At 40.0% G+C, this 26,591-nt stretch overlaps 1 protein-coding gene across 1 annotated transcript; it reads left to right on the top strand.

The window, feature by feature from the left end:
• Positions 1–23,807: 23,807 nt before the first annotated feature.
• Positions 23,808–26,213, top strand: LDOC1 (LDOC1 regulator of NFKB signaling). Its single transcript, XM_032428363.1, has one exon. The coding sequence runs from the start codon at positions 23,977–23,979 to the stop codon at positions 24,421–24,423; it is 447 nt and encodes a 148-aa protein (XP_032284254.1). The 5' UTR covers positions 23,808–23,976; the 3' UTR covers positions 24,424–26,213.
• The last annotated feature ends 378 nt before the right edge of the window (positions 26,214–26,591 follow it).

Here is a 26,591-nt window from a genome sequence, read left to right as displayed (position 1 = left end):
AAAATTTTTAATTTTTATGAAATCTAACTTTTTTCCTTTTGTCACTTGTGTGTTTAATGGTGTTACTTCTAAGAAACTGTTGCCAAATCAAGGTCATAAAGATTTGTAGCTAGGTTTTCTCTTAATAGTTTTATAGTTTTAGGTTTTATATTAAGGTTTTTGTTCCATTTTGAGTTATCTGTATATGTTCTGAAATAGGAGTCCAACTTCATTCTTTTGCATGTTACTGTCTTAGGGGAGATCACAGTTTTAAAGGCAACAAAGCAGCAAATTGGGACTCTGTGAACCTGAAGTTCAGTTCTTTTCCTGCCACTAATATGTCTGGTTCAATATTTATCAATTAGATATACTTTACTTATTATAATACCAAGGTCTTCTACGTGTTTGATTTTATTGTTTTGTCCACTTAGATCTATCATGGTCTGATAGAGATGAATTAAAACCTGCACTACTCTTATGTTTTTATCTTTCTCATTTTATTTTCTGCTATTTTTTGTTTTATGAAAATTAATGCTGTATTATTTGGCACACAGATTTTCATAATTGTTGGGTCTTTGTTAAGAATTTCACCCTTTATCACTACAAAGCATCCCACAATTTTTCTATTTTAATGTTTGTTGCCCTAAATTCAACATGCCTGATTTTAAAATTATGAACCCTGCTTTACTTTTGCTTGTGTTTGCATAGTTTAACTCTGCCCCTCATTTAATATCAATGTTTCTGAGTCACTTTATGTACATTGGATTTTCATATATGGTCTTATTGGAAACCTTTCATTTCTTAAACATTTTATTTATTTATTTGAGAGAGAGCGAGAGAGAGAGCGCACGAGAAAGAGAGAGCGCACGAGTAAGGGGGACCGAGAGGGAGAGGGAGAAGCAGACTTCCTGTTCAGCAGAGAGCCCAATGCAGGACACGATCCCAGGACCCTGGGATCATGACCTGAGCTGAAGGCAGACACTTAACTGACTGAGCCACCCAGGTGCCCCAAGAAAGCTTTCATCTTTTAATAAGTGAATTTAGCCGATTTTATTTATTGAAATGGCAAGCATATATGGACTTAGTTTTGTCAAATTATTTTATGTTATGCTTTCCATTTTTACTGCCTTTAATATATTTTCTTTGATTTTTGTGTATTTCTTCTGATACTTTCAAAGGATTACATTTTTAATCTAGTAGTTTTCCTTAAATATAAAGAATACAGTTAATATTCTGCTATTTCAGGTAGTATTCATTGCTGATAATGAACATTGGTGGAATTAGTGTATTTTCACTTTCTCCATCTTTCTTTTCTACCTATTACTCAAATTTTAGTTATCTTATTTATCCAAGTATTTATCATTATCTTTTAAAATATCTGAATACACGAATTACTTTATCAAATTAGAATACTATGATTTGACCTCAGTTATGAATGATGAACCTGCTACTATAAAGAACACAAGCCATTTTACTCCAGTCCTTTCTTCTCTTCCTTAATTACCTCTTTTCTACATTATCAGGGTTTGTGGAATTTGTATTTTTTTATCTATAATTATAATTTCCACATTTGTTTTACTTCTAGCCCTACATTTCAATGGATTCAATACTTATTATTAGTCTTTTTGCCAGATTTTTCACTCATCTCCTCATGAATGCAGCATGACCACTGTATCTGCTGTAACAAATAACCAGACTCAGTGGCTTGAACAACACAAATTTATTATCCTATAGTTCTGTAGGTCTAAAGTCTGACAAGTTTCTCATTAGGTAAAAATCAGCGAATCAGAAGAGCTGCATTCCTTGCTGAATGCTCTAAGTGACAATTGTTTCCTTGTACCTCCAAGTTGTTGTAATTGTAGGGCTGAGGTTCCTGTTTCCTTGTTGGCTGACAAATTGTAGAGCTATCTGCATGCCTTGGCTCCTGGTTCCCTTTCTCCATCTTCAAAGCCAGCAATGGTGGTTTGGAGTCCCTCTCACACTGAATCTCTCCTATATCTCTCCAACTTACTCCTCTACCTCCTTCTTCCAGTTTTAATACGAGCTCATATGATTACACTGGGCTCACACAGATAATCAAGGATAATCTCCCTATTTTAAGGTAACCCTAATTTCACCTGCAAAGTTCTTTTTCACATGAAAAGTAATCTATTCACAGGTTCCAGGAACTGGACATCTTTGGGTGGCCATTATTCTGCCTACTACAACCATCACACCATTTTAAGGTTTTCTTCGTATCATAGAAGAGAAGCCAGAGAGAAGTTTCCCAGAATTCCCTTTCCTAAATGGTTCTGTATTAAAGTTTGCCTGTGAGAGGCACTTGCATGAGATTTAGAAGGTGGAACACATCAGTTTATTATACTGTACCAGCAGTTGCAGCCAGATGCACAGGCAGATGTGAGATTTACAGGAGCTTCCTAGTAAGCTCTTGAGAGACATCTGCTTTGTAGTGGCAGACAGAGATAGATACTGGGAGATTCCTCAAGATTCTTGAAAAATCACAATAACTTCCCAGCATATGAGTAATATAATTGATGATATAAAACAAATATCTTTTCTATACCTTGGCAAATTATCATACTCCTTTCTAAGTATGGATTGGCTCCCAACATTTTATCCTTTGCATTTTCAATATTGTGAAATTTCTTTAAGAGTTCCTTTAATGTGAGGGGTTTTGCCCATGTCACTTCTTCATGACATTTTTATCTTTCTCATTACAACCACTTTCCCATTTCATGCTAAGTGTTATTTGTTTGTTTGTTTCTTTGATATACTGTCATTTGTTGGTCAGTTCCATCTATTATCCATTTTTGTAAAATGTCACATAGCTTTATCAATGGAAGGAAAGTATGAACACAATTAGCGGCTTTGCTGTCTGTGTCTGAACTGAATATCAAGTGTATAGTGACCAATCACTGACAGCTGGGTAAGAAGTAGTATGACTGGTCATTCATCATGATGCCTACTTGTTATTTACATAGTCATATGTGGACTGAAGAGTTAGCAGCAAAATCTGTACTTTATGCAATTATTCAATTGATATACTATGGTAACTAACATTTGAACCATTTTTTGAGCGGTGGTGCTAATTAAATCACAGTCCATTAGTTTTTTGGGGGCTACCATAACAAAGTACCACAGATTTGTGGCTTAAATAACAGAAATTTATTTTCTCACAGTTCTGGAGGCTAGAAGTCCAAGATTAAGATGTTAGCAGGGCTGGTTCCTTCTGAGAGCCATGAGGAAAGGATCTGTTCCAGACCTCTCTCCATGGCTTGTAGATGGCTATCTTCTCCATGTCTTCACATCATCTTCCCTCTCTACGTGTCTGCAACCAAATTTTCCAGTCATATTGGACTAAGACCCACCCTAATAAGCTCATTGTAACTTAATTTCCTCTCTAAATTCCCTATCTCCAAATAAGGTCATAATCTGAGGTATGGACTCAGGACTTCAACATATGAATTTGGTGGGGGGGGGGGCGCAATACAATTCAGCCCACAACACACAGTAACTGAAATTTGTGCATATACAAATACTATGAAAAGAGAGTGTCCTTTGTTTACCTGAACAGACCCTTACAGAGATATAGCTAAATTTTGAATTTTAGCATATCTTCAAAAATGACTCATGGGAAATATGTTCCATTAGTTTTTCCCAAGTGCTAAAAACACTCTGTGTCTTTATATTTGAATGTCAGATTTGTTATGCTTAGAATTCTTATATCAACTTTTCTTTTAAGATCTTTGAACACTCCAATGTTTTGCCCCTAAATTTAGTTATATTTATATAAATTTATATAAATTAGGAGGCAAAGATCTCAAGTGTTCAGTTTGATGAGCTTTAACAATTGTATAGAACCATGTAACAACCACCACAGTTAAAATATTAGAACCCTTGGGACGGGGGAAAGATGGTGGAGGAGTAGGGGACCCTATATCAACTGGTCCCCAGAATTGAGCTGGATATCTACCAGACCACTCTGAGCACCCACGAAACCAGCCTGAGATGTAAGAAGATCTGGATCTCTACAAACAGAATATCGCAGGCGGTTGGTTTTGAGGTATGAAGCGGGGAGCCCTGATCCTGCGGGCAGATATCGGAGGATAAACGGCGGCGGGAGGGTGCCTGGCTGTGGGGACCCTACACCGCCGGTGAGTGACAGCCTCGCGCGCTGTGGAGGGGCACAGACTCGCAGACTGGTAGCGTCGGGAAAGAACTTTAGGGCAGCCCCTGGGGTGGAAAACCAGACCGGTGGGTTCACGGGCACGCGAACCGCAGCCCCCCCCTCCCCCCCGACAGAAACCGGAGCGACGGTCGCGCGCACGCGAACTGCAGCCTCCCAGACGGAAACCCGGTGCAACGGGGTTGTACCGGTGAACTGCAACCCCCGGGGGTGGAAACCCCAAGCCTCAGAGGTGCGCGCCCGCACGAACTGGGAGCGCCTGGCGGTTTTAGAAGCACAAAGGGCAGAGACGTGCCCCGACCTGGAGGCAGGACTGGGAGCGCTGCGGAGGGGCGCACAACCCAGGACGCTGCAGTTTATACCAGCATGGACAGAAACGGAGACGGTGTGGCCTGGAGAACTCACTGAAGAACAGACTGTGGTGAGGCAGAGGGTTGGAAACGGTCTCTTCTGCTCTGACACGCGGAAGAGACATGGAAAGCCGCCAGGGAAAGGCGCCAGAGAACAAAAGCCCCAAAGACTGAGTCCCACTGAGCCCATCCCCCGCCACAGGGGGCAGGGCAACTCCGCCCAAACAGGGTTGCCTGAGTAAGAGTGCGGCAGGCCCCTCCCGCAGAAGACAGGCTGGGAAAACAAGAGGCCAACAACCCTAAGGTCCCAAGAAAACAGGTGCACCTTGCTTGGGTTCTGGTCAATAATTTGGACTCTATACATTCCCTCAAACACCCATCAACAGAAAGACTAGGAGGAGGAGCCCCCAAAACAGAAAAGGCTCAGAGATTGTGACTTATGCTGCAGATTTACAAATGGATGCAGATATAACCAAGATGTTGGAGATGGAATTCAGGCTTGCAATTGTGAAGACAATGGCTAGAATGGAGAAATCAATTAATGGCAACATAGAGTCTCTAAGGGCAGAAATAAAAGGTGATTTGGCAGAACTTAAAAATGCTATCAATGAGATCCAACCCAATCTAGATAATCTAACACCTAGGGTAACTGAGACAGAAGAGAGAATAAGCGATCTGGAAGACAGTATAATAGATAAAAAGGGAAAAGAGGAGGCCAGGGAAAAACAACTCAGAATCCATGAAAATAGAATCAGAGAAATAAGTGACACCATGAGGCGTTCCAATGTCAGAATAATTGGAATCCCGGAGGGAGTGGGGGGGGGGGGCTAGAAGATGTATTTGAGCAAATCGTAGCTGAGAACTTCCCTAATCGGGGGAATGAAACAAACATTCGAGTCCTAGAGGCGGAGAGGACCCCTCCTAAGATCAAGGAAAACAGGCCAACACCCCAGCATGTAATAGTAAAACTTGCAAATCTTAGAACCAAGGAAACCATCTTAAGGGCAGTTAGGGGGAAGAGAGTCCTTACGTACAGAGGGAGGAACATCAGAATAATGTCAGACCTATCCACAGAGACCTGGCAAGCCAGAAAGGCCTGGCAAGACATATTCAGGGTACTAAATGAGAAGAACATGCAGCCAAGAATACTTTATCCGGCAAGGCTTTCATTTAGAATGGATGGAGAGATGCAGAGCTTCCATGACTGGCAGAAGTTGAAAGAATATGTGACCACTAAGCCAGCCCTGCAAGAAATATTAAGGGGGGTTCTATAAAAGGAGAAAGACCCCAAGAGTGAGCTACAACAGAAATTTACAGGGACAATCTATAAAAACAACGTCTTCACAGGCAACATGATGACAATTAATTCATATCTTTCAATAATCACTCTCAACGTGAATGGCCTAAACGCTCCCATAAAACAGCACAGGGTTGCAGACTGGATAAAAAGACAGGACCCATCCATATGCTGTCTACAAGAGACTCATTTTGAACCTAAAGATACATCCAGACTGAAAGTGAAGGGATGGAGATCTATCTTCCATGCCAGCGGACCTCAAAAGAAAGCTGGGGTAGCAATTCTTATATCAGACAAATTAGATTTTAAACTGAAGTCTGTAATAAGAGACACAGAAGGACACTATATCATTCTTAAAGGGTCTATCTAACAAGAAGATCTAACAATTGTAAATATCTATGCCCCACACATGGGAGCAGCCATCTACATAAGCCAACTGTTAACCAAAATAAAGAGTCATATTGATAACAATATGTTAATTGTAGGAGACCTCAATACTCCACTCTCAGCAATGGACAGATCATCTAAGCAGAAAATCAACAAGGAAACAAGAGCTTTGAATGATACATTGGACTAGATGGACCTCATAGATATTTACAGAACACTCCATCCTAAAACAACAGAATACTCATTCTTCTCAAGCATACATGGAACTTTCTCCAGAATAGACCACATACTGGGTCACAAATCAGGTCTCAACCGATACCAAAAGATTGAGATTATTCCCTGCATATTCTCAGACCACAATGCTCTAAAACTGAAACTCAATCACAAGAAAAAATTTGGCAGAAATTCAAACACTTGGAAGCTAAAGACCACTCTGCTCAAGAATGTTTGGGTCAACCAAGAAATCAAAGAAGAACTTAAACAATTCATGGAAATCAATGAGAACGAAAACACATCGGTCCAAAACCTATGGGATACTGCAAAAGCGGTCCTAAGGGGGAAATACATAGCCATCCAAGCCTCACTCAAAAATATAGAAAAATCCCGAATTCACCAACTAACTCTACACCTTAAAGACCTAGAGAAAAAGCAACAAATGACACCTAAGCCACGCATTAGAAGAGAAATAATTAAAATTAGAGCAGAAATCAATGAATTAGAAACCAGAAACACAGTAGATCAGATCAACGAAACCAGAAGTTGGTTCTTTGAAAGAATTAATAAGATTGATAAACCACTGGCCAGACTTATCCAAAAGAAAAGAGAAAGGACCCAAAATAATAAAATTATGAATGAAAGGGGAGAGATCACGACTAACAGCAAGGAAATAGAAACAATTATTAGAAATTATTATCAACAACTATATGCCAATAAACTGAGCAATCTGGATGAAATGGAGGCCTTCCTGGAAACCTATAAGCTGCCAAGACTGAAACAGGAAGAAACTGACAACCTGAATAGGCCAATAACCAGTAACGAGATTGAAGCAGTGATCAAAAACCTCCCAAAAAACAAGAGTCCAGGGCCTGATGGATTCCCTGGGGAATTCTACCAAACATTCAAAGAAGAAATAATACCTATTCTACTGAAGCTGTTTCAAAAAATAGAAACAGAAGGAAAACTTCCAAACTCATTCTATGAGGCCAGCATTACCTTAATCCCCAAACCAGGCAAAGACCCCATCAAAAAGGAGAATTTCAGACCGATATCCCTGATGAATATGGATTCCAAAATCCTCAACAAAATCCTAGCTAATAGGATCCAACAATACATTAAAAGGATCATCCACAATGACCAAGTGGGATTTATCCCCGGGATGCAAGTGTGGTTCAACATTCGCAAATCAATCAATGTGATAGAACACATTAATAAGAGGAGGGAGAAGAACCATATGGTCCTCTCAATTGATGTAGAAAAAGCATTTGACAAAATACAACATCCTTTCCTGATTAAAACTCTCCAGAGTATAGGGATAGAGGGAACATTCCTCAAGTTCATAAAATCCATCTATGAAAAACCCACAGCGAATATCATCCTCAATGGGGAAAAGCTGAGAGCCTTTCCCTTAAGATCAGGAACACATCAAGGGTGCCCACTCTCACCACTGTTGTTCAACATAGTACTAGAAGTCCTAGCAACAGCAATCAGACAACAAAAAGGAATAAAAGGTATTCAAATTGGCAAAGAAGAAGTCAAACTCTCTCTTCGCAGACGACATGATACTTTATGTGGAAAACCCAAAAGACTCCACCCCCAAATTACTAGAACTCATCCAGCAATTCAGTAATGTGGCAGGATACAAAATCAATGCACAGAAATCAGTTGCTTTCTTATACACTAACAACGCAACTGTAGAAAGAGAAATTAGAGAAATGATTCCATTTACAATAGCACCAAAAACCATAAGATACCTCGGATTAAACCTAACCAAAGAGGTAAAGGATCTATACTCTAGGAACTACAAAACACTCATGAAAGAAATTGAAGAAGACACAAAAAGATGGAAAAACATTCCATGCTCATGGATCGGAAGAATAAACATTGTTAAAATGTCTATGCTACCCAGAGCAATCTATACCTTCAATGCCATCCTGATCAAAATTCCAATGACATTTTTCAAAGTGCTGGAACAAACAATCCTAAAATTTGTATGGAATCAGAAAAGACCCCGAATCGCCAAGGAAATGTTGAAAAAGAAAAACAAAGCTGGGGGTATCACGTTGCCCGATTTCAAGCTATATTACAAAGCTGTGATCACCAAGACAGCATGGTACTGGCACAAAAACAGACATACAGACCAGTGGAACAGAATAGAGAACCCAGATATGGACCCTCAACTCTATGGTCAAATAATCTTTGACAAAGCAGGAAAAAACATGCAATGGAAAAAAGACAGTCTCTTCAATAAATGGTGCTGGGAAAATTGGACAGCCACATGCAGAAGAATGAAACTCGACCATTCTCTAACACCATTCACAAAGATAAACTCAAAGTGGATGAAAGACCTCAATGTGAGACAGGAATCCATCAAAATCCTAGAGGAGAACACAGGCAGCAACCTCTTTGACATCGCCCACAGCAACTTCTTTCAAGATACATCTCCAAAAGCTAGTGAAACAAAAGCAAAAATGAACTTTTGGGACTTCATCAAGATAAAAAGCTTCTGCACAGCAAAGGAAACAGTCAACAAAACAAAGAGGCAACCCACAGAATGGGAGAAGATTTTGCAAATGACACTACAGATAAAGGGCTGGTATCCAAGATCTATAAAGAACTTCTCAAACTCAACACCCAAAAAACAAATAATCAAGTCAAAAAGTGGGCAGAAGATATGAAAAGACACTTCTCTGAAGAAGACATACAAATGGCTAACAGACACATGAAAAAATGTTCATCATCATTAGCCATCAGGGAAATCCAAATCAAAACCACACTGAGATACCACCTTACACCAGTTAGAATGGCCAAAATGGACAGGGAAAGAAACAACAAATGTTGGAGAGGTTGTGGAGAAAGGGGAACCCTCTTACACTGTTGGTGGGAATGCAAGTTGGTACAGCCACTTTGGAAAACAGTGTGGAGCTTCCTCAAAAATTTAAAAATAGAGCTACCCTATGACCCAGCAATTGCACTCCTGGGTATTTACCCCAAAGACACAGATGGAGTGAAAAGAAGGGCCATATGCACCCCAATGTTCACAGCAGCAATGTCCGCAATAGCCAAACTGTGGAAAGAGCCGAGATGCCCTTCAACAGATGAATGGATAAAGAAGATGTGGTCCATATATATGATGGAATATTACTCAGCCATCAGAAAGGATGAATACCAACTTTTACATCAACATGGATGGGACTGGAGGAGATGATGCTAAGTGAAATAAGTCAAGCAGAGAAAGTCAATTATCATATGGTTTCACTTATTTGTGGAACATAAGGAATAACATGGAGGACATTAGGAGAAGGAAGGGAAAAATGGGTGGGGGGAATTGAAGGGAGAGATGAACCATGAGAGACTATGGACCTGAGAAACAAACAGGGTTTTAGAGGGGAGGGGAGAGGGGGGATTGGTTAGCCCGGTGATGGGTATTAAGGAGGGCACGTACTACATGGAGCACTGGGTGTTATACAAAAACAATGGATTGTGGATCACTACATCAAAAACTAACGATGTATTGTATGGTGACTAACGTAACATAATAAAATTAAAAACTACAAAAAAAAAAAAAAAAAGAAAAGGAGTTACCAAGGACACCCAAAAAAAAAAAATACATTAGAACCCTTTAATCACTCTCAAAATTTCCCTTGTGTCTCTTTGCAGTCAATCTCCCCTGCACATCTAGCCCCAAGCAACCTTTGTTCTGATTTCTATCACCACAGAGCAGTTCTGTCTGTTTTTGAATTCTATATAAATTGAACCACACAAGTATGGCTGGTCTTTCATTCAACATAATGCTTTGGGGATTCATCTTTGTGCTGTGTGTTTTAGTACTTTGCTGAATGGTATTGATTATAGGGATATGTCACAATTTGTTTCATCCATTCTTCTGTTGATAGACATTTGGGTTGTTTCCAATGCTTTATGAGCATTCCAGTAGAAATCTTTTGTGAGCATATATTTTTATTTTAGGAACAGATATACATTTAACTGTATAAGTAATTACCAAACAGTACAGTTTTCAAGAGTGGCTGTACCATTTTACATTCTTACCAGTAGTGTATAAGAATTGCAATCATTTTACATTCTCAATATCATTTGGAATTATCAGGTTTTTTTTTTTAAAGTCATCTAATGAGTATAAAATAGTATCTTACTCTACTTCCCTTATACTAATGATAATAAGCATCCTTTCATATACCTATTAGCCATTCCTATGTCTTCTTTTGCAAATTAGTTTATTCAAGACTTTTGCCCATTTAGAAAAATTGAGTTGTTTGCCTTTTGTTTTCAGTAAATTATTTTTTGAGCAGTTTTAGGTTTACAGAAAATTTAATGGAAAGTACAGAGTTTCATATTTTCCCTCAACCATCATCTCACAAGTTCCTCCTATTATTAACACCTTGCATTAGTGTGGTATATTTGTTACAATTGATGAGCCAATAGTGATACATTATTATTAACTAAGAATATGTTTAGCTTTATAAGAAACCACCAAACCATCTCCTAAGGGTTATCTTTTTATTCTTGATTTTTAGGAATTACTTACTTATATATTCCTGATACATATGTCCTATTTATATATTCTAAAATATATTTACCTATTATATATTTTAGTCCTTGGTGTGTACATGTGTGTATATATATGTTCAGTGGCTTGTCTATTCATTTTTTTCTGATAATTTGAAATTTATTTATATTAGCTTCCAAATAAAAGCAAGCTTTGTAAAATATACATTTTTTATTGAAGTTTAGTTGACATGCAACATTATGTTAGTTTCAGGTATACAACATAGTGACTCAACATGTACACAAATTATGAAATAATCACAATTAGTTACCATCTGTCACCATACAAAGTTATGATGATATTATTGGTTATATTCCCTATGCTGTACTTTACATCCTCATGAATTATTTATTTTATAAATGGAAGTTTGTACCTCTTAATTCCTCTCACCTACTTTGCCCATCGCTTTATCCCCCTTTCCTCTGGCAACCACCAGTTTTTTCTCTGTATTTATGAGTCTGTTTCTGTTTCATTTGTTTTGTTTTTCTGATTCCACGTATAGGTGAAATCATATGGTATTTGTCTTTCTCTGTCTGACTTATCTCACTTAGCATAATATTCTTTAGGTCCAGCCATGTTGTTGCAAATGACAAGATAAGATTTCATTATTTTTTTATGGCTGCATAGTAATATTCCACTCTGTGTATGTGTGTGTGAGATATTATGTCTTTATCTATTCATCTATTTATGGACACTTAGGTTGCTTTCATATATTGGATATTATAAATAATGCTTCAATGAATGTAGGGATAGATATATCTTTTCAAATTAGTGTTTTCATTTTCTTTGGGTAAATATCCAGAAGTGGAATTGCTAGCTTGTACGGTATTTCTATTTCTAATTTTTTGAGGAACCTCCATACTATATTCCACTGCACTAATTTACATTCCCACCAGAAGTACACAAAGGTTCCCTTTCTCCACATCCACTCCAACATTTATTTCTTGTCTTTTTGATAATAGCCATTCTGACAGGTGAAACGTAATATCTCATCATAGGTTTTTTGTTTGTTTTTTACTGATTCATGTTAATTTATATTTTCCTATCTAACTGTGGTTTTGATTTGCATTTCCCTGATGATGTTGAGCATCTTTTCATGTGTCTGTTGGCCATCTGTAAGTCTTTGTTGAAAAAAAGTCTATGTAGGTCCTCTCCCCATTTTTTAATTGGATTTTTTTTTGGTGTTGAGTTGTATGAGTTCTTTATATATTTTGTATATTAACCAGATATATCATTTGCAAATCTCTTCTCCCATTCAGTAGGTTGCCTTTTGTTTTGTTGATGGTTTCCTTTGCTGCACAAAAGCTTTTTAGTTTGAAGTAGCCTATTTGTTTCTTTTTGCTTTTATTGCCTTTGCCTGAGGAGACAGATAAAATAAATAAATAAATAAATAAATAAATAAATAAATAAATAAATATATATTCAAAGACCAATGTCCAAGAGTCTACTGTCCATATTTCTTCTAGGAATTTTATGATTTCAGGTCAAAATTTAGGTCTTTAATCCATTTTGAGTTTATTTTTTACATGGTGCAAGAAAGTGGTCCAGTTTCATTCTTTTGCATGTGACTGTCATGTTTTCCCAAAACAATTTATTGAAAAGACTGTCTTTTCCCCATTGTATATTTTTGCCTCCTTTCTTGTAGATTAATTGACCATATAAGCATGGGTTGATTTCTGGGCTGTCTATTTTGTCCCATTAATCTATGTGTCTGTTTTTGTGCCAGTACCATACTGTTTCGATTACTATAGCTTTGTAGCATAGTTTGAAATGGAAATGTGATACTTCCAGTTCTGTTCTTTTTCAAGATTACTTTGGCTACTTGGAGTCTTCTGTGGTTCCACACAAATTTTAGGATTATTTGCTCACATTCTGTGAAAAATGTCATTGGTATTTTGATAGGGACTACCTTGAAATCCGTAGATTTGCTTTGGGTGATATAGACATTTTAACAGTATTAATTCTTCCAATCCATGAATAAACACGGTAAATCTTCCCATTTATTTGTGTCATCTTCAATTTCTTTCATACTGTCTTATAGTTTTCAGAGTACAGGTCTTTTACCTCTTGGTTAAATTTATTCCTGGGGATTTTATTTTTTGATGTAATTGTAAATGGGATTATTTTCTTAATTTCACTTTCCGATTGATATTTGTATATAGAAATGCAACATATTTCTGTATATTAAGTTTGTATCCTGCAATTTTACTGAATTCATTTATTAGTTCTAATAATTTTTTTGTGGAGTCTTCAGTTTTCCATATAGACTATGTCACCTGCAAGTAGTGACAGTTTTAGTTCTTCCTTACCAATTTGGATGCCATTTATTTCTTATTCTTATCTGATTGCTATCATTAGGGCTTCCAGTACTATGTCAAATAAAAGTGGAGAGTGGGCATCCTTGTCTTGTTTTTATCTTAGAAAAAAAGCTTTCAGCAATTCACCATTAAGTATGATGTTAGCTGTGGTTTTGTCATATGCAGCCTTTATTATGTTGAAGTATGTTCCCTCTATACCCACTTTGTTAAGAATTTTTATCATGAATGGATTTTGAATATTGTCAAATACTTTTTCTGCATCTATTGAGATGATCGTATTACTTTTATCCTTCATTTTGTTAATGTGGGTTATCACATTGATTGATTGTGGATATTGAACCATCCCTGCATCCCTGAAATAAATCCCATTTGATTGTGGTACATGATCATTTTCATGTATTGTTGAATTCAGTTTGCTAATACTTTGTTAAGGATTTCTGCATCCATATTCTTCATGGATATCGGCCTGTAATTTTTGTAGTGTCTTTGTTTGGTTTGGGTATCAAGGTAATGTGGGCCTCATAGAATGAATTTGGAAGCATTCCTTCCTCTTCAGTTTTTGGAATAGTTTGAAAAGGATAGGTATTAACTCTTATTTAAATGTTTGGTAGAATTCACCTGTGAAGCTGTCTGGTTCTGGGTTTTTGTTTGTTGGAAGGTTTTGGAGTACTAATTCAATTTCTTTGCTGGTAATTGGTCTGTTCAAGTTTTCTATTTCTTCCAGTTTCAGTTTTGGTAGTTTATGCTTCTAGGAATTTATCCATTTCTTCTAGGTTGTCTAATTTATTGGCACATAATTGTTCATAGTAGTTTCTTACAATCTTTTGTATTTCTGTGGTGTCATTTGTAGTTTCTCCTCTTTCATTTCAGATTTTATTTATTTGGTCCCTCTCTCTTTTTTACTGATGAGTCTGGCTACAGTTCTATCAATTTTCTTTATCTTTTCAAAGAACCACCTCTTAGATTCATTATTTTTTTTCCATTTTAAAGTCTCTATTTCACTTATTTCTGCTTTAATCTTTATTGTTTCTTTCCTTCTACTAACTTTAGGTTTTGTTTGCTCTTTTTCTAGTTCTTTTAGGTATAAAATTAGATTGTTTATGTGAGATTTTTCTTGTTTCTGGAGGTAGGCCTGTATCACTATAAACTTCCTTCTTAGAATTGCTTCTGCTGTGTCCCATTGATTTTGGAACATTGTGCTTCCATTTTCATTTGTCTCAAGATATTTTATGATTTCCTCTTTGATTGCTTCATTGACCCATTAGTTGTTTAGTAGTGTGTTGTTTAGCCTCCACATGTTAGTGTTTTTTCCAGTTTTTTTTTCTTGTATTTGATTTCTAGTTTCATACTGTTGTGGTCAGAAAAGATGCTATTTTGTTCATTGTTTTCTGGTTATTTTTGTAGTTCTTCTCTGTTTCTTTCTTCTTCTCTTGCTCTCTTTCCTTCTGATTTGATGACTTTCCTTAGTGTTATGTTAAAATTCATTTCTCTTTGCTTTTTATGTATCTGTTATAGGCTTTTGGTTTGTGGTTACTGTGATGTTCATATACAACACCTGATGTATATAGCAGTCAATTTTAAATTGATACTCTCAAGTTCTAATGCATTATTCATTTTCTTAGCATCTTTTGATGAGCAATATATTTTTCATTTTTATGAACCTAATTTATGAGTTTTTATTTTATGGATAGAAGCTTCATTTAGTTTTAGCTTTTACTTTAAGTCTGTCTATCTCAAGTTAATGGTTATATAAGATATGAGGTAAGATTTGAAGCTCATCTTTCTTTCCCATATGGTTATATAGTTGTTCTAGAAGTGAAAAATCTATAATATCAATTTGTATTCCTAAAACCAATATCTTTATTTCTGAAAACCATTCTCCACTACAAGTAATGAGGGTTCCTTGAAAAATGGCTGATTCCAGAGCTGGGGCAGGAAAAGTACAAGATGAGCCAGGAATATCTTATTGTCTCAGAAAGAAAGAAAGTGCTAAAGAATAAAGTAAGCATGTTAAAAGGATAGAGGGGCCAGCTTAAAATGGTTCCCACTTCAAATCTGGGAAATTTGAACATCAGCATGAATAAAGATACTAATGGATCTGTATAAAATAAGAATTCAAAGGTCCATACTGATAAAAATAAAGACATGAATAAAAGAAGATGAAAAACTCTCTTTTAGAGTAGAATGTAAACTAATATTAACTATTTCTTAATAATTACAAAGTAATTATCTTAACTTTGGAGGGAGGAAACCTGGCAGGAACTCTCTTAACCAACCGATAAAATTATTACCACCAGTGATGGAACAAAAGGACATTGTGTGCTTTCTGATATGATGCACTGAGAAAAACACAGTGATACTTCTGTGGTATTCCTGCCAAAAATGCATAAAATAAACCTAATGATGGAGAAACACTAGCGATTGAGGGACACTTTGTAAAGTTACTAAAAAGCCTGCACTTTTCAAAACTATCAAGGTCATGTCAAAGAAAGACTGAAGAACTGTTCCAGACTGAAGAAGACTAAAGAGACATGGCAGCTAAATGTAACACATGATCCAGGATTGGATGCTCGACCTAAAAATTTCCTTTTGGTGACAACTGGAGAAAATCTTAATGGGGTCAGTGGATTAAAAAGTAGCATTATATCAACGTTAATCTCGTTGATTTTGATAAGGCTGTGGTTTTGTAGGACAGTGTACTTGTTTATAGCAAATGCATGCTGTAATAATAAGTGGAAATGAGTCTTCATGTTTGCAAGTCTGAAACAGTTTAGGAGAAAAGATCTCTCTGACACACACACTGACTATGAGAAAAAGATAAACCAAATGGGGTAAAATGTTAACAACTGGTCCACCTGAGGGAAGCATATCTAGGAATTCATAAAAATCTTAAAAGTCTTTTATACATTTGAAATTATTTCAAAACAAGTTTTAAAAGAATGGAAATTAAAAATTAATGTGTGACCAAGATCTATAAAGAACTTCTCAAACTCAACACCCAGAAAACAAATAATCCAGTCAAAAAATGGGCAGAAGACATGAACAGACATTTCTGCAAAGAAGGCATACAAATGGCCAACAGACACATGAAAAAATGCTCAACATCACTCAGCATCAGGGAAATACAAATCAAAACCACAGTGAGATACCACTTCACACCAGTCAGAATGGCTAAAATTAACAAGTCAGGAAACGACAGATATTGGCGAGGATGCGGAGAAAAGGGAACCCTCCTACACTGTTGGTGGGAATGCAAGGTGGTATAGCCACTCTGGAAAACAGTATGGAGGTTCCTCAAAAAGTTAAAAATAGAGCTACCCTACGACCCAGCAATTACACTACTAGATATTTACTCAAAGGATACAAACATAGTGATTCGAAGGAGCACCTGCACCCCAATGTTTATAGCAGGAATATCCACAATAGCCAAACGATGGAAAGAGCTCAGAGGTCCATCAACAGATGAATGATATATATATCATCAACAGATGATATATATCAACAGAATAGCCCTTAGAATGAGCAACTAGCACTGTCCCCTCCAACTCTGAACTTCTGTGCTTCCAGCCCCATTTTTCACAAACACCAGGGTACTTGTGGGAACCAGTATGAGATTTGAGAAAGATATACGCCTCCTCTTACCTAGGGAGGATTTTTACTCAAAGAGCCCATTTTCCATATCGAGATATATATATCATCAACAGATGAATATATATATATATATATATATATACACACACACACACATATATATATATATCCATGTAATATATGATACACACACACACACACACACACACACACACACACACACACAGAGACAGGAATATTACTCAGCCATCAAAAAGAATGAAATCTTACCATTTGCAATGATGTGGATGGAACTAGAGGGTATTATGCTAAGCAAAATAAGTCAATTAGAGAAAGACAATTATGATATGATTTCACTCATATATGGAATTTAAGAAACAAAACAGAGGATCACAGGGGAAGGGAGAGAAAAATAAAGTAAGACAAAATCAGAGAGGGAGACAAACCATAAGAGACCCTTAACTCTAGGGAACAAACAGGGTTGCTGGAGGGGACGTGGGTGAGGGATGGGGTAACTGGGTGATGGGCATTAAGGAGGGCACATGATGTAATAAGCACTAGGTATTATACGCAACTTATGAATCACTGAACTCTACCTCTGAAAGTAATAATACACTACATGTTAATTAATTGAATTTAAATAAAATTAAATTCAAAAAAGAATTAATGTGAAAAACATTTTACACTTTAAAATTTACTTTCATATTCATTTTCTCACTTGAGACTCACACCAACTTTGTGAGAGGGCATTTTTATTCACTTTTTACAAATAAGGAAATTGGGTTTCAGAGATGCTCAATGGCTTATCTATGAAAGAACATGTCAGATGTAAAACCTGGACCAGGTATTCTCACCCCTAGTCCAACTTTCTTTTTACAATTCCATGCTGCCTTTAAAGATAATGTTCTATGGGGGTACCTGGGTGGCTCAATCATTAAGCATCCGACTCGACTTTGGCTCAGATCATAATCTCAGGGTCATGAGATGGAGCCCCGCATTGGGCTCCACACTGGGCCTGGAGCCTGCTTAAGATTCTCTCTCTCCTTCTCACTCTGCCCTATCCCTCCTGCTCATGTTATTTTTGCTTTATGCAAGTTACTCATCTCCTCTGGAACTTCATTTCCTCATCTATGATTGGTTTTCATTAGCAGGCCACTCTGTAGGTCCTTCTCTCATTTAACAACAGAATAGCCCTTGAATGAGCAACTAGCACTGTCCCCTCCAACTCTGAACTTCTGTGCTTCCAGCCCCATTTTTCACAAACACCGGGGTACTTGTGGGAACCAGTATGAGATTTGAGAAAGATATATACCTGCTCTTACCTAGGGAGGATTTTTACTCAAAGAGCCCATTTTCCATATCGAGAGAACTAGGCACTGAGTGGACAGGAGGGGCCAAGGGTGCCGAAGGAGGCTAGCAGGAAAGCTTAGGGAACCTGAGAGGAGAGGGTGCTGGAACTCAGCTAAGGGCCAACTAGAGATGCTCCTAGAGCTGAGAGAAATGCTGTTTTCTTCTCTCAGATGCCCCTAGGACTGTTGGTCTCTCCCAGGAGGACCACCATGGTGGCACAGTGATGAAGGAAGGTTTCTGGAAGTACAGTTGCCTCTTTACTCTGGGAGAGCATGATATATCCAAACCCAGATGTAGCAGGAATTCTCCCATGATTGAGAGAGAAAACAGAAAATGTTACAAGGTAGCCCTCAAAATGTTACAATGGACACTTTTTTCCCTAAAAAAGCATGTCTCATCATTATGAGAGTAGCATATTTTGAACTGACAGAAAGCAAGACCAACATGAAACCTTATTTTATTCTTCCAACTACTTCTTATTCAAGAGTAAACATTTTTTAATTTAAGTTTTATCGTTAAATTTATAGATACTAGGATAAAATAGGAGAGGTGAACTAACTACACATTAAACTTAAAATGCAATTCTCCAGCAAAAAATAATATGCAATCTGTGTATAGCACTTTGTGGTTTGCCAAATACTTTTATGTTTTATCATGCTCTTCACTGCAGTCTTATGATTTAGATCTTATTATTATACACATTTATTAAAAAGGAGACCGAGGCTCAGAAGAATTAAGTGACTTGCTCAATTCACATAGTAAACAAGAGCATGACGATTTGAACCCAAATTTCAAAAATTCTTTTCTTTCCCTGATGCTGCCCTGAAATGTGCTTCACTCCTTTTACGTAACATATATATCCCTTAGAGAAAACACGGCCAGTTTTTATTTTATTTTTGCCATACTGTGACCCTGCCGGTTCTCATTACAAGTAGCATTGTTGGTGGTAGAGGGCAGCAATATGCACATGCCCACTTGGATACGACTGCTCAAACAATGACGCATGTGTCACATGCAGTCTCCTTAGATTTATCATGATGCCAGATACTTTCTAAAATGTATTAAAATGCCGGAAACAAACCAAGTATATAAGTTCTTATATGTTCAAGGTGACTAATTATATTAAAATAATTAGGATTAAGAAAAAATGGGAATAAAAATCTAGTGCAATATATTGAAGGAGATAAAGTCTAGACTATAGCACAATGGAAACACATACATGAATAATACAAATTACTCAGTGATAAGACATTAATTTATAGAAATCATTTAGTTATAGAAATCTGATCTTCTAGTTCTGTATCTTTGGGACTGTGAGTGTATTTGGCACTATCCTTCTCCTGCATCATGTGAGAATCTGAACAAAGTTGGGTCTCTTTAGTTTTGAGGCAGGAGTGTACCTGAGAAATTCAGGTGGAGTATTATGCAATCATGAAGAAGACAGATCTGTGTATCCTATCTGTGTCTCCTGACATGTATCTTGATCACTCAACATGACTCGTTCGACATATTTGTTAGTCGAACTATATGTATTTGGATTCTGTGAACCCCATGTATCTTTCTGGAAGGAGACAAACTGAATTTTGAATTTTCAAGTGAGATTTTGTAGGGAGAAGGAGAGGTACTAGGAATGTTTCCTTTTTATTTTAACACACCAGTATTAATTTCTCTTAACCATAAGAATATATTAATTTAGTACTTAAATAAACACGTAAAAATGTTTTAGGACATTTGGTAAGCTGGAGAGGGTGAAGCTATACCTTTTCATTCCTCTCTCTAGGCCAGAGGTCTCCATAGCCCTCTTGATGTGGTTATTGTAAAGAGTAGTCCAAGGTGTACCTGGTTAAGGAGAAGAAGGGGGAGAGGTCTATGGGCAGAAGCCTGGATCTTAGTGGTACCCATGTGACCCTTTCACAAACATCCCCCCCAAAGCGGCTTTCTGCACCTGGCTGCATATTCAAGTGCCAGGTTGGTTTACCCAAGCTGTGCACACCCCTCTGGAGGCTAAAGAACCAAGGGACACTTTCATGTTTGTTTCAAGGGAATGTTACAAGTCTGGCTGCTAGTTTAGACCAGGGCAGGGTTTAAGGCTTGGGAGCTGGTGGAAGAGATAAGCACTAGAGATCACTCCCTTGGCCTTGGGCCACTGCTCCTGCTAAATACTGGGGTCTGACACACTACAGGACATTCTGAGCCAGAGCTGTTCTGATTAAGTTCCTGAGCCTGAGATAAGACACTCAGTGTACTTTGCCTCTGCCCCCAGCATCTTCGCACAGTTGAAAAGAACATTCAGGGGTCACTTGAGGGGAGAGAGGGAGTAAGGAAAGTGACGTGCAGCCCTAAGCAAGGTGAATGGAGAAGGAAGGGCTAGCAGGCCTTAACATTGGTGGGAGAGCATCATAGGTACCAGGAAGCTGGTTACCATGAACATTATGAGTCTACACATTTTAGCTATTGATACTACTCACCTCTTCCCAGCTGCTTCCCCCTTGGGTCACTGATGAACTGCCTGTCTCTCCTCCCATCCCTCCAAGTTGGGAAGTACTTCTCAAAGTCACTGCTCAGCTCTGTGATCAGTTCTGGTCAGGACACTTCTTGTTTTCTCGGAACTGAGAGCCCCCTCAGAGGTGATACTAGTGGTTGCCTCCTCTGTTTTCCTTCCAGACTCCCTCTGTCACAGGGTTATAAGGAAGAGGACTAGGGCAGCATGAGCCTAGTTATCTCTGGCTCCCCAGCAGACCTGCCTCATTCACAGAAGTCCAGTGTATAACAATTGTTCCGCGGAAGGGCATGTGCATCAGAGTCCAAGAAGCTGAGACTGTGGTACTGTGCCACTAACGTGTTGCTCTCCTGGGTCTTAGGCTCCTAGAGTGCTCGTCCTTGTGCATAGTCCTTGTTCAAGTGTCACTGAGGCAGCTCACTTCAATTACCAGATCTGGCGCCCGCCACAGAACGTCTGCTACTGGGAATAGAACCCTGGGCATCTCTTCTTGTATTAGGGTCTGGACATGGAAAGCAGAGCTGGACACTCACCATAGCCCAGCAAGTCCACACTCCACCTAGAGCTGTGAATGGGCAGAATGGCCAGAAACATGCCTCTGACATTTCCTGTCCCTTCATTCCATCCACTGAACACTTATGGGGTGCCAGGTAAATACTTTGAGATGCTGAAGATGAACAGATGACAGAGAGGGTCTCTTCTTGGCCCCCAGGGGCTTCTCATCTAGTGTGGGAGCTCATGTCACAGGAGAGTCCAAGGCTCACAGTCCCTCCTACATGCTCTCTTCCCTGTCCACTCTCTCAGTAATGTGATCTGTCCCCCTCTTCCCACTTGGACCTTGCCCTGTTTCTCTCCTCTCAGCCTCTCACTTCCATAGATGCCCACTCAATTCTACTGTAAAAATACTAAATAGGGTGTTTTAAAAATTATTTTGCCATTTTTATTATGTCAGTCATCATTTTACTGTTACACGATCAGAGAGAGATCATTTTGGACAATTTGAAGAGTATTTTGAACACTTTGTGCAGCCACCACTTCTATTTTTTATCCCAACATCTGCACCCTGAGATTCTTTCACCCACCAAACATTTCCAGATCTTCTACTCTGTGGTCCAGACACTTTTCCAGGCATTCAGCATAGAGCAGCTAACAAAGCAAAGTCTTTGTTCACATACACTTTACATTCTAAAGTGGAGGCCGGCTGATGAACAAAGTGCTATAGGATATGATGGCTGCTAGTATGATAAATGCTATGTAGAAAAATGAAGCAGGGTAAGGGGTTAGAGATTACTGATAGACAGTGGGGTGCTCTGATAGATGAGGTGGTCAGGAAAGTCTTCTCTGAAAACAGTGGGAGAAGGAGTCGGGCAGCTAACTGGGGAGAGAGCCTCGTAAGGTAGAAAATGCAAAGATCCAGAGGCCAGATGTGTGGTGAGAATAAGCAAGAAGGATAATGTGACCATGAGAATAGGCACAGGAGATGAGGCAGCGGGGCATGACCAAGACTTCGCCTTTTATTTCAAGTGAGAGGGAAAAACCTGTTGGGAGGATTTTGAGCAGGGGAGTAAAAAGTTCTCACTTTTGTTCTAAAGGATTCCTGTGCCTACTCTGGGGAGAAGTCCTCTGCCTTTATCTGTGGGCACTGAGAAACACGAGACACTGCCCGGAGACACCACCCACCCCTTCCCTGGCCATATTCACAGGGGATCCGTTCCAAGATCCCCAGTAGATGCCTGAAACTGAGGATAGTATTGAATTCTACATAGACTGTGTTTTTTCCTATACATACATACCTATGATAAAGTTTCAATAAATTAGGCATAGTAAGACATTAACAACTAATATAATAAAATAGAATGTTTTTAACACTTTCCTACAAGTTTCAAAATATCTCTTAAAATATCTTATTGTACTGTACTCACCCTTCCTGTGATGATGTGAGATGATAAAATGTCTAGTGATGAGACGCAGTGAGGTGAATGATGTAGGCGCTGTGACGCAGCATCAGGCTACTGTTGAACTTCTGATGGTAGGTCAGAAGGAGGGTCAACTGATTCCAGGCCAAACCACCATTGGCACAGGTAACTGAAACCACCAGAAAGCAAAACTCCTGTGCATACTGTAGGAAGACAAGAGTGAAAGCTAAGCAGTTGCATCAGTCTGGGTGAGAAAGGAAGGCTGGGTCAGGGTGGTAGTGGTAGAAGTGACAAGAAGTGATTGAACTTGGGATGTATTTTAAAAGCAGAGCCAACATAATGTCAGCTCTAAGGTCCTGGGCCCAACTTAGCTGTCAGCAACTATTTGAATAATCAAGTTCAAAGTAGAAAACCAAAACCATTTAAAAACATGAGTCTTCATTGTTAAGCAACAAATAATGTATGAATGATGGCCAAGGGACACTAACTTTAGGACATGAAATAGAGGGCCAAAGATAGGCAAGAGCCTGCAAATGGTTCTCCGATGTTGATTTTGCAGAACTTTTTATACTTCACTGTTGAGAAAAATAATTTTTTAAAAATGAGGTAGGTACACAATATTATTTCCCAACTAAAGAAAAATCCCCGTTTAAATATTGTTTTGTTTTGAAAGAGGAGCCCTAAGGGTCTTTCATAACTCTGAAAGGATGTGTGACTCCCGCGGTGCAGTCTGCAGTGCTAATAGTTCTCTGGGTAAGTGAAATTTAAATAAGCAAAGAAACGTGTTAACAAAACACAGAAGTGGAATCTAGTAGCCACAGACCCACCAAGGAACACTGAATTGTGTGAGTCAGCTGAGTGGAAGGGTGATTAATCCTTTAAACTTGAGCAGGTTGTCCCTCTCTGAGAGATGGGTTTTAGACTCACTCGTTCCTGGCTAAAGCTGGGCCCACATCCGGGGCTCTACCACGGTCCCCTGCCTTTACATGCGCCGGCCTTGACAACTACCCGCCCGTCATCCCGAAACCCTGCCCGCCCCTTCGCCCGACTAAGTCTCCGCGCCCCAGCCCCCGCCGGCCACGCCCCCACGCGGTGCCGGTAGCCACCCTGGCCACGCCCCCCGACCCGGGCCGCGCCGGCGCGCCGGCCGCCCTAGTGGCTGTGCGGGCGGAGCTTGCGCAGCCGCCGGACTTCTGCTCGCACCTCCCTCCGCCCCTGGCCACCGTGAGCCTCCGCGGACACGCACTTCCTGCGAGGCCTCCGTGTGCACCTTAGCCGAACCGAGCCGAACCCAGCCCTGCACTTCCAAGTCGTTCGCCATGGTGGACGAGCTGGTGCTGCTGCTGCACGCGCTCCTGATGCGGCACCGCGCCCTGAGCATCGAGAACAGCCAGCTCATGGAACAGCTACGGTTGCTGGTGTGCGAGAGGGCCACCCTGCTGCGCCAGGTACGTCCGCCGAGCTGCCCGGTGCCCTTCCCCGAAACGTTTAGCGGCGAGAGCTCCCGGCTCCCCGAGTTTATCGTGCAGACGGCGTCTTACATGCTCGTCAACGAGAACCGATTCTGCAACGACGCCATGAAGGTGGCATTCCTAATCAGCCTGCTCACCGGGGAAGCCGAGGAGTGGGTGGTGCCCTACATTGAGATGGATAGCCCCATCCTAGGTGATTACCGGGCCTTCCTCGATGAGATGAAACAGTGTTTTGGCTGGGATGACGACGAAGAAGACGACGACGACGACGAAGAAGAAGATGATGATTACTAGGCCGGGAGACCCTTGGGCCCAGGGGGGAGGGCCCTGCACGCCGCCATCCTCTCCCCACCTCCCCTGCCCGGCCCGGAGCCTCCAAGCTCCCTTTCATCCTCGGATCCCCTTCCCTACCCCTGCCCTCCGGTTCTCTCCCTCATCCCCCCCGTAGTGCTTGCCTTTGTTCCAGGAATAGTGCTGCAGTTACCTGCTGCTGGGGCTTCCCTCTGAAGCGCGCCGCCACCGACTTTGGCCAGCCCCAGGACCCTCCCCTGCTAATTTGGACTGTGTCCTGAGCCCCAGCTATAGGGCAGGTCCCTGTTACAAACTGATCAGACTACGCCAGCCCTGCCCTGCCGACTGCAAGGCCTCCATCTGCCCAGAGACCTACGCCGCCACTTCACCCCATCCACCACATTCCAGCGACAGACCACAGCCTTTGAAAATAAGGACCAACCTAGAAGATGCCTGAGTTGGCTGTATCTCCTCCTCGGACATTAATTTGGACAGCTCACCAACCCCTGAAGGGGCCAGTCTTTCAACCTGGTTAGTTCCCTACCTACTCCCAGAGTCCTCCCTTTCCCCACCAGATTGCTGCTGGGGCCTAGAGTGCCTGGCAGCCAAATTGTTGACATTTCTTTTCTCCTATGCACCAGTTTTGCACAGCTGTCCTTTTTCTTTCAAAACTGCAGCAGTCCCAACAGATGTGTGCATTTGGACAAAAATACTAAAAACAAAACAAACAAACAAAAACAGGCACTCAGCCCAGCTCCTCAATACCACCTGGAAAAAGCATTTACATTCTTTTCAATAAATATCAAGCACTACAAAAAAAAAAAAAGAGAAGAAAGGAGTGTCTTTTAATGGTTAAGTGCTATCGTTGGCCTCTACCAATCTCACTCTGACTCCCATTCTTTCCCCTGAGATCAGAGAACCTAGTTCAATCCCAGTATTCACCACTGTCATCTCTGGGCTACAGAGGACAGCTACCACAGGGTTTTATAGGGATTCTGGTACTCTCCTCACCAAGGCATTTCTTAAAGCCCTGGCAAGAGGAGTGAGTGTCCTCTGGGGCCTCCAGGGTGGCATGGGTAAGGGGTGGTAGAGCAGGTGGCACACCATCCCAAACTGGGACACTAGAGAGTGAAAGGGGACACTACTAAAAATTAGACTGGGACAACAGGCATAAATCTGGACACATATAATATTACTATCTTCCTGAGCCTCTCGGTTCCTTCCTCAACACTGCCAGGGAAATTCTGTCCCTTAATTCTTATTGCCTGTGGGGTGCTATTGAGTTCAGACTTCAATTAACAACGTAGCATATTGTTTTAATGCCCCTTTCAGGTGCTTGAGTTAACATTAAATCCTGGTTCTTGGGTGAGTGTACCCATAGTAAATAGTGACCTTAACATTTTGTCACCCCCAGTGAACACTGTTAGAATCCCCACCCATACATATGTCCCAGATTCCTGCCTATGGAAATTGGCAAGATGCCTGGCTATCTCCTGAATTAGACCTTGTCCTGCTATCTGGGCTATGCTGAGACCTCTTTGTGGGCCTGGAGGGCTTAGAAGCATTGAGGGAATGGGGTGGGTGCTGAGAAGAACCCTTTGAAATGTTAAATCAGAGAAGTTTGGTTGTGGAATTTATGGGAGCCACCTCTGCCAACCAAGAACATTTAGGAGGATTTGAGGGGTTCAGAGTTCTCATCTATATCTGCCCAAATGTACTCATTGTACCATAACTGGAGTCAGCCCTACCTTAAGATCTCTAATTTAGGTAATAAACTTCCCTATTACATAAGACCTTTTGAGGCTGGTTATTCTTTTATTTTTACTGGTAAACCTCACAGTGTGGTTTAAATAAGATACTGGTCATCATACTGGTCACCTCACAGGCATAGATTCATTGAGATCACACTCATGAGGTATTTACAGTTGTCCTTACTCCATGGTGAGCACTCAGTAAACATGGGCTGTTACTCCCAGAACTGGGATTGGAAGTCTAACTTGGGAAGCAGGTATCTTGCTGTGAGTTTCACTTCAGTAGGAAAATGTCAGTGGTGAACAGGAACGGAACCGGCTCAGGGAGAGTGGAAATGAGAGCACGGTGAGACTTCATTTACTCACTGGGATCTGACATAAAGTCACGTAGAAAGTTTACTTGGTCAACAGGAAATTGTT

This window comes from Phoca vitulina, unplaced genomic scaffold (assembly GCF_004348235.1).
Source record: "Phoca vitulina isolate PV1807 unplaced genomic scaffold, GSC_HSeal_1.0 scaffold39, whole genome shotgun sequence".
Lineage (NCBI taxonomy): Eukaryota > Metazoa > Chordata > Mammalia > Carnivora > Phocidae > Phoca > Phoca vitulina.
This window is presented reverse-complemented; position numbering and strand designations above follow the sequence as displayed.